At 46.9% G+C, this 8,517-nt stretch overlaps 1 protein-coding gene across 3 annotated transcripts in view; it reads right to left on the bottom strand.

Annotated features, from left to right (window-relative positions):
* Window positions 1–3,670: 3,670 nt before the first annotated feature.
* Window positions 3,671–8,517, bottom strand: part of LOC119388065 (unconventional myosin-IXa) — a 54,283-nt gene continuing 49,436 nt past the window's right edge. For all 3 annotated transcript variants that reach the window (XM_037655678.2, XM_037655680.2, XM_049413814.1), the window contains exons 42-43: window positions 7,644–7,765; window positions 3,671–7,079 (exon numbers count right to left, since the gene is read on the bottom strand). In XM_037655678.2, coding sequence (XP_037511606.1) covers window positions 6,880–7,079; window positions 7,644–7,765 — 322 coding nt within the window. In that variant the 3' untranslated portion in view covers window positions 3,671–6,879. The remainder of the gene's footprint in view (window positions 7,080–7,643; window positions 7,766–8,517) is intronic.

Here is an 8,517-nt window from a genome sequence, read left to right as displayed (position 1 = left end):
GGCGACTCGGCTGCTGGCGGTGCTCGGGAAAGCCCTCGGCGACACATCGCTGCACGGTGCCCGCGCCTGCGGCGGGAACGGCGCCAGCGACACACTGGTGCGACACCTGGAACTTCGCGAATGTGTGTTTGCGTGTGCGTGTGTTCGAACACGTGGACAGCACCGCATGTGCCGCACTCTCGAAACATGTCGCGAGAGTGCGATTGGGTCAGGACAGGATCAAGCCTGCAGAACGTTGAGTCAACGCAGTCCAGGCGGTCCAGGTACGCTGACCTGTGCTGTTTATACGCGACTGGCTCGTGAATACGCGTCCCATTGGTGGAGGGATATGTATCCGCAGCAATCCCGGCTTTCACACGTTCGCAGCAACCTCCCGCTAACACTTTCACAACAGGCTATTAGGTATGAAAATATGAAGAGCACTATATTATTGATAAACGGATCGGGTCAGTTATATAATACGTAAGGCGCAGGGGCGTAGCCAAGGGGGGGGGGGGGGGGTTGGGGGGGTTCAGACCCCCCCCCCGAAATTTTTCAGTTTTGCTTGCGTATATAGGCACGCACACATACAAACGCACGCACGAACATACATAAAGTATGGTTGAACCCCCCCGAAAAAAATTTCTGGCTACGCCCCTGGTAAGGCGAGAGGTATGCGAACGCACACTTGATGGAAAATGACACGATACCGCAATGCGAGCATGTGTCAGTTTACTGATACAACAAAGGAGTACAAACCTCGTTATAACGAAACGGGTCATACCGATCGAATAATACTGATTCCCCTTGAAGTTCGCAGAACAAAAAGGAAAAATAAAAGACACGTGCATTTCAAATTTCATCTTAGCAAAGCCTAACAAAGCGTTAATCCATCGAGATGCGACAATTTTGGTAACACGTCTGAACGGTCTAATGAATCAGTTCAAAACTCCTGGAGGAACGCGTCAAAACCCGCATTCCTCAGTACACCAAGCATGTGAAGTGTTCTCGTGAGTATTGTCTGCACCCGCTGCAGCTGTATTCCAGAATGAATGAAACTCTAATGGTATTGAAGAAATTATGTCCAATCGCGTGCAGCCACGATAAAATATCGCTGTAGATGCGCGCTTTTTAGTTCTTTTTGCAATTCGCCATTTCTTTGCATCAGGGGCGTAGCCAGAAATTTTTTTCGGGGGGGGGGGGGGTTCAACCATACTTTATGTATGTTCGTGCGTGCGTTTGTATGTGCGCGTGTATATATACGCCAGCAAAACTGAAAAATTTCGGGGGGGGGGGGGTTAAACCCCCCCACCCCGGGCTACGCCCCTGCTTTGCATGCCCCTGAATCGGATGTGCAGATGCGAATTTTTGCGGGCCACTTATTTTACGTCTGTGCAAGCAATTAACCAAAGAAGAGGAATGTATGGAGAGGCCAGTTTTTATTAGACGCAACCTTATGAAGCCAGCAGATAAAGGAAGCCAAGAAAAGTATAGGGGGCAGAAGCATAGCCAGAAATTTTTTTTCGGGGGGGGGGGGGGGGGGGGTTCAACCATGCTTTATGTATGTTCGTGCGTGCGTTTGTATGTGTGCGTGTATATATACGCAAGCAAAACTGGAAATTTTCGGGGGGGTTTCAACCCCCCCGACACCCCCCCCCACCCTTGTACTTAAATGCAGTAATTATGAAATAAACTATGAAAATAAAATTTAGAAAAAATCGCGGGGGGTGCTACCCCCGCCTCCCAAAATCTATGTATATATTACATATGCAGGCACAAGTACAAGCACAAGCACAAAGCACTTCCACTGCCGTTAATGCAGTCAGTGGAAGTGCTCCGCAAAACAAAAGAGCGAGAGAGAAAAAAAGTGACGAGGCTCTTCACATGACGAACGCTGCGCGGTTCTTCGGCATAGGCGTGCGCACAGGGGGGCGGGGGCAGCACCCCCCCCCCCCTTCCCTCTAATTATCTAAGGGGGCGCAAAGTCTGGTTTTTGGCGATAATGGCGGCCGAAGAACACTGAGTTGCATTATTTCAACTGTTTGCTCCCCACCTTTACCCCCGGAGCCGAGGACCAAGGGCGGGGGGGGGGGGGGGGGGGGGGAGTGTGAGTTGCTGCTGCGGTATAGTTTGGCTCCCCCTAATGGAGAGCCCCGCGCACGCCTGTGTTCCTCGGCAACGGTACGTGGGAGAAGGCTGGCAGAGAATTAACTTCGCTTGGCGGACGCTTGCAGAGGTAAAGGGCATGAGCATAGGCATGCAGGGTATCCCTCCGGGGGGGGGGAGGGGGGGCGAAGGCGGGCGAAGGTAGAGTTACTGTATATGCTACCTTTTAAGGTAGCATATACAGCGACTCTAGGCGAAGGTTTATCGCAGTGCCCCCGTCCCTATAAAGTCAATGTATGGGGCAGACTTTGCGGCCCCCCTCCCTCTTAGGTTACTAGGGGGGCGGCCACCCCCTTGCCCCCCTCTGCACACGCCTATGGGCATGAGTGAGCGCTACCAGTGAAGCAGGCCGCTGGCATCAGGGTAAAATCTCTGGAAACAAACGACCAATTTCAAAAATTATTTCGATAAAATGCTCGCTAGGCTTGCAACTTCCAATGCATTACGAAAATTTGCACTGGGACCTTATTGAAGGACCCTTGACAACTTTCCTTTCATTTGTAGCATATCCCCCCACAAAGAAAATGTCGCAGCTTCGCCGCAAGGTCAAAGCAATGAATGCGACAGTAAATCAGGACCTTATACGAAGTAAGGCAAGCAGCTAAATCCTTTACCATGCGACTTGGCGTAAGGAAATACGGCCGCTGCAGTGAGCAAATCAACCTTAATGCTGTCTATCGCCTCAACCAAACTGAGCGGTGTAAACCCAGCATGTACAAAGGTATGGGCAGTGTGCTGATCCCTGTAAGATAGAGCGTGCGCGACCGCGCACTGCCTATCAAAGTACGGAGTTCCTGTTGGAGCAACGCAGCACGCCTTCCAGGACCCCCATATCCACACGGGCCTTTCGCGGTACGCAAGACGGCCGACACGTTTCCTCTCTACATGAGCCGCGATCGTCGGCTGCCATCGCACGCTTTCACTCGCGCGTGAAACATACGATGTGCAGGGCGATGGTTATCACTCTTAGACATTATGCAGAGCCTCACGGCGACGTCTACTGCAAAAATGCGCCTGCAGTGTTCATATAAGTACCAAAGCAATAATATGCACAAGCTCAATTCACTTCGATTATCTGTCCAAAGAGAAAAGGGATCATAAACTGGTTAAGTGCAGACGTCGTAGAATGACATACATAAGTGACTTATCTACATAATTTGACATATAGGTCTTCAACTGGTTGGAACGTTTCATGCACAATCTTTCATGCAAAGCATAAAGCTATGCCAGCGAGACTTTCAATGAACATGACAAGCACACTCACACACGTGTGAACGAGTTTCTGTTCTAATGTACATAGTTTCTTTTTCTCTCCTTTTTTTCATCCTAGGTGGATGATGGTGATGATGCATAGTGCTTTTTTTGCGCAAGGGCCAGACAGCGCCATGAGGCTTGCTACTAATTGTCTGTCTGTTTCTTCAATGGTGAAATGAACTCGTATGGTGGATTTGACGTGGTTGTATATTGGCTTAAAAAATCCTAGATGAAAGCACTTGAGGATGCGCACAAATAATCTACACAAAGGTTCTTTTTTTTTATGTTTAATTTCCAGAAATAAGAATAAAAACACTCACAGGAAACATTTCTTGTACAAAAATCTTGAGCATGATAAATTTACAAAGTCACAGTTTAATGTACAACATCATGAGTAAGCCAGCAGAACAACTCCAACAATGTGTAATGCAACTGCCTGCCTTGCACCCACTTGGCCTCAAGAGACCTTGCTGCACATTATGCCAATTGCACAAAGTCGCAGTGCCACATACACACACAAAAAAAAGAGAGAAGGGCAAAAATGCCATTCCTTCTCTAGATGAATAAAAAGTGAAAAATTACAAAAGAAACATACACGGGTGAGGCAACACAATAAGATCAAGGCACTTCGATCTGTACAAGCCACAGCACTCGCACACCCAACATTGAACAGACAACACTGGCATAAATAATCCTTTCTTCACTTTCCTTTTTGTTTTTTCGTTTTCTTTTGACACTTCTGGTACATTTGTGCAATGGTACACTCGGCAGTTTCCCCAATTCTATCAGCCCCACACTCGTCAAATAAGAGAGACCATGGTTCAGTCTGGCAAAAAAGCAAGAACCAACTCTGGTATGCATTAGCTGTGCGCACCATTGTTTGACAACTGCGAGTAAATCAATAAAGTTAAATAGTAAAACAAAACAAGGGGTCAAGTGAATGCCACGTTAAAGGCTCAGAAAGAAAAGAAGTATGTCTGGAAATATGAGTGTGACACCCTGCTTTTTTTAAATATGTGCACTCGTAACTTGAAAACTTTGTCACAGTTCCAACGCTGGCATTCAACGTCACATTTGGCATCTTTCACAAGGTCTAAACGCATTGTGATCCACAAGCATGAAGTCTGTGCGAAGCACGGGTCAACAGAACAAGGAGAAAAAAAAAGGAGAAAGTGGTCCTGGCAGATGGACCACATCTGGACGAGTGTTTTGGAATGAAGTGTAGACGACTGCATTTACGGCAGAAGGGCTTCACAACACGGATGGCTCAGCTTTCTTTTTCTTTCAGAGATATAAGAATTGCATGGCAAATGAGTTATGTGCGCAAAGGAGATAAAGACCCTTTTAAAAAATGTCCGACACAGTCACATTTATGAACTCGCGTGCTGAAATGCAACATAACCAGGGGGCAGTGGGGAGAAAAAGTTGTTACAACCTTCGCCACAGTCCATGCAGTCATTAATAAAAGGCCATGTCAGGAAGAAGAGCGGGGGGGGGGGGGGGAGCGCATATGAAGTGGAGAAGCTTATAAAAGACTTAAGATGGTATAACAATACATGGCATGGACCTTTACAAAACACAGTATAAATGTATAAAAAAATAATGTCGCTGACCAAATACAGAACACCAATTCCCGGCAGCTTAAGCATTATACTGAAAGTGGTTTGTCACGGAGTGTTTCACGTGGATGTCGCTGACTAGATGAAACATTGCATACATAGCCGGTTTTGTTCCGTGCATGTGTACAGCACAGTAGTACAAAATAAGATATTGGTGGCAGTAACAGAACATAATACCTCGTGATGGTGGAGAAATAAAAAAAGTGTTGAGCGTATCACAAGCTTGCAACACACACCTACACGGAAAAAAAAAATGCGCCAGTTCTCAAGAAACTACGGCAATAAAAAAAAAATGAGTCAGTCTAAGAAGAAAAAAACTGGCAGATGGGGCAGACAGTGAACTCCATAAGCATAGTTTGTAGAGGAAGACAGTCATCATGAGCAGCCAGTACAAGTTACCAAAACTAGTACACATGAACCTACTCGTTCCAGTACCTATCTACCAACTACACTAGTTAGGCAGGTTGAAATCATTAAGAATATTCTTTTAAGATCAAATGCCTCCCTTTAGGATGAAGTTACATTTGGCCACCATGATAAAGATTAAAAAAAAAAAACATCCTCTAAAAATTCAACAAGTATAGTAAATGTTATTCCATGAAAGTTAATGCCAAGCATAACGTCAATGTAAGAACAAAGAAGGGACGGGACACCTTTGCCACGGCAGACTTTGAGATTTCTCCACAGTGTGTCACTTACACAAGACGGATGCAATTTCTTTTGTTTTGCTTTGTTTTGCAGCAGAAAGCAATGTGGTATAAGCAGCTGCTTGCAGCGCAAGAACTGAGACACCAGTGGCAGAGCATAATGAGGAAACCTGCTCCACGGAGAAGAAGGGCTCGAAAAGACCAAGGAGCTGAATTCACAGTACACAACATCAAAGCTTACAACATCAACGGGAAATGAAAACAGCGTTGCACAAACAAATAAATCTGACACACAGCAAGACAGACATGGTCACAATGTCCAGAAAAAGACGCGGGCTACTACAAGCCCGAACAAATGCACATCTGATGAAAACATGCTAGCAGGGACAATTTACAGGTGAAGACAGTCTTCAGAGCATACAAGATGTTCACTTTGACAAAATAAGCAGTTACAGCAAACCACTGCCATAAAGATCTCTTTAAAAAATTAAGTTGCACACAGCCTCTAAAGGTTTTTTTTACCTCTGCTAACCACCCTTTGCATACTGCCTCTCACGTGGTGAAGAGTAGTGAAACGAGCACTTGTTCGTACCGGCTGAAATATCAGGCCAACAGGGCCTTGACGCTCTGGGAGATGGACACATACGTCAGCCCAACCGCCCTAAATTTGTGCTTGCAATACTGCTGCCGCAGCGGGCAGGAAGCCAACAATCACATACTTCTGTAATCCACTTGTCATAATAAATGCAGAAATGTGGCACATGTGCACACCAGCTTGTTTCTCCATCCCCATATGCACATAACAACTTTTAAGTTCTTGCACGAACAGCTCACCTTGCGTTGTAGAGCAAGAGGTGCAACGAGATCCACCAGCTGCAACAGCAGGGGAGCCCACGTCTCGCAGTTTTTAAATATTGCCAGTTGGAAAAAAAAAGTGTGACTGAAACCTGGCTCAGCCCAGTCAGTTTCGTCGCAATAAAGCAGATGGAAGAACATGCGCTCCGAGAGCTACTACCTAAGCACTAGTTGTTTGTCCATGCATTAAAAGCTAGTTTCACTGCCTGCACATCCTTAAACATGTGGGACCTTATTCTGCGAATTGCAGACGTCACGACCAGATACAGGAATGCTTTTCGCAACACAACGTCTAAGGGGAGTCCCTCAACCGGAACAGTGAAGCCACCAAGAAACAGTCCATGGCACATTGATCGCAATCACACCATGATGGCCTCATCATCCACTTCAGTGGGCTTATACAGCGAGACGACGCTGGTATCCGAGGCCGAAGCCGAGATGCCCGAAGCCGAGCCACTCGGGCCGGTGCCGGGTGGGAAGCGAGCCGGCTGCAACCGGCGCAACGGTGTTGAGACTCTTGTCTTGGGGTGATGCTTCTGGTCGCCTAGAGCCATTGCACCTGGAAGGCAGTTCACCATAATCGGGAACAGCACAACATCACTGCAACGCAGAAGAGAAGCTTCACCCAATGCTGCCTCCTCTGTTCTTGCAACCACGGTGTTTCCGAAAAAAAATCACTAGAGGAAACTCTGCCGTTAGCGTCTAATGAAGCTGCAAGTACAGCGTCCTGCCTGGCATCAGGATAATGGACAGTACGTGGATTTCTCTAAACTTTGTCATTCTGACTTCAATTGGCATTGCGAAACTAACTTCAACAAAGGCTAGCTGTCTTCAAACAAAAACTAACTATATCTTCAAAAAAAATTGTACATTGTGTTGTAAATGCAACAACTCACAATGGCTCCTGATGTCCACATCCAGGGATTGAGCCAACAACCTAACACTTGGGAGCAGAACACCAGTGGCCTGGTTTTGCCAAACAGGTAACCTAGGAAAAACTATTTGTTCCCGGAAAGGCCCATGATACGCCAAACCGTCATGCTGACCTTCCAGTCACAGCAGCAACTGAGAGTTAGAACAACAATATTCTTTGCAGATATATATTACAAAAGTTTTCACTCACTCGCTTCATCGAAAGGTCGCACATCATCAAGGCTTCCCGCAGCACTGTCCATGTCTGTGCTTAGCAGATCATCGTCAGATCCACTCAGGGCCAACGTTGGAAGCACTGTAGTCAGCATCGCCCTAAAGAAAGATGAAGTGGATAGTATATCTCCATTGACCTTGCTTCAAGATATTTCCATGGTTGGCTTAAACAGTTCACACGTATAGTATATATATGCAACTACTATTTCTGAATGCAGAGAAGCTGCAGCAAAAATATGCAACAAAATCTACAGTTAAAGATAATCAAGGAGTGTGCCCACATCTTATATACAGTAAACCCTCGTTAACTCGAACTCGCTTATCTCGAAATCTCGGTTAAGTCGAAACTTTTTTTCGCCGTGCATTAACCTCCCATAGGTGCTATGTATTTGCCCCCTCTTATCTCGAAACGTTTTCCGGAGGGAACAGCGGATATCTCGAAATCTTGACCGGGAGGGCCGAAGGCAAAGTCCACTCCCAACAGGAAACGAGGGCTCCATGCGAACGCTTAGCTCTTACTATACGTGCCGAACGCGGTCGTGAAGGCCGAATTTGAAATTCCCGCGGACGCAGCCGTTTCCTATCAGCCTTGTCAAGCAACCGTGGGAGTGATCACATGTGCGCACCTGCGCGCGACTTATGCGCCGTGGGCGGCGTGTGCAAGCGTGGGCCAGTCAGTACGCAACCTAACCCTTGCATGTGCGAGCTGGTATTCTTTGTTTTCCCCGCGATCTGCGCACGACGCATCTTGAGTTCAGTTTTGCTGAGTAGTGAGTGGTGTGTGCAACGGACGCTTCCGAATATCGACCACGATGTCCCGCCCAAAGCAGTGCAAATCTCTGACGTTGGAG

The sequence above is a fragment of the Rhipicephalus sanguineus genome, chromosome 3, assembly GCF_013339695.2.
Source record: "Rhipicephalus sanguineus isolate Rsan-2018 chromosome 3, BIME_Rsan_1.4, whole genome shotgun sequence".
In the NCBI taxonomy this organism is placed as follows: domain Eukaryota; kingdom Metazoa; phylum Arthropoda; class Arachnida; order Ixodida; family Ixodidae; genus Rhipicephalus; species Rhipicephalus sanguineus.
The sequence above is the reverse complement of the archived record's forward strand: the minus strand, read 5'-3'. Positions and strand labels throughout refer to the sequence as shown.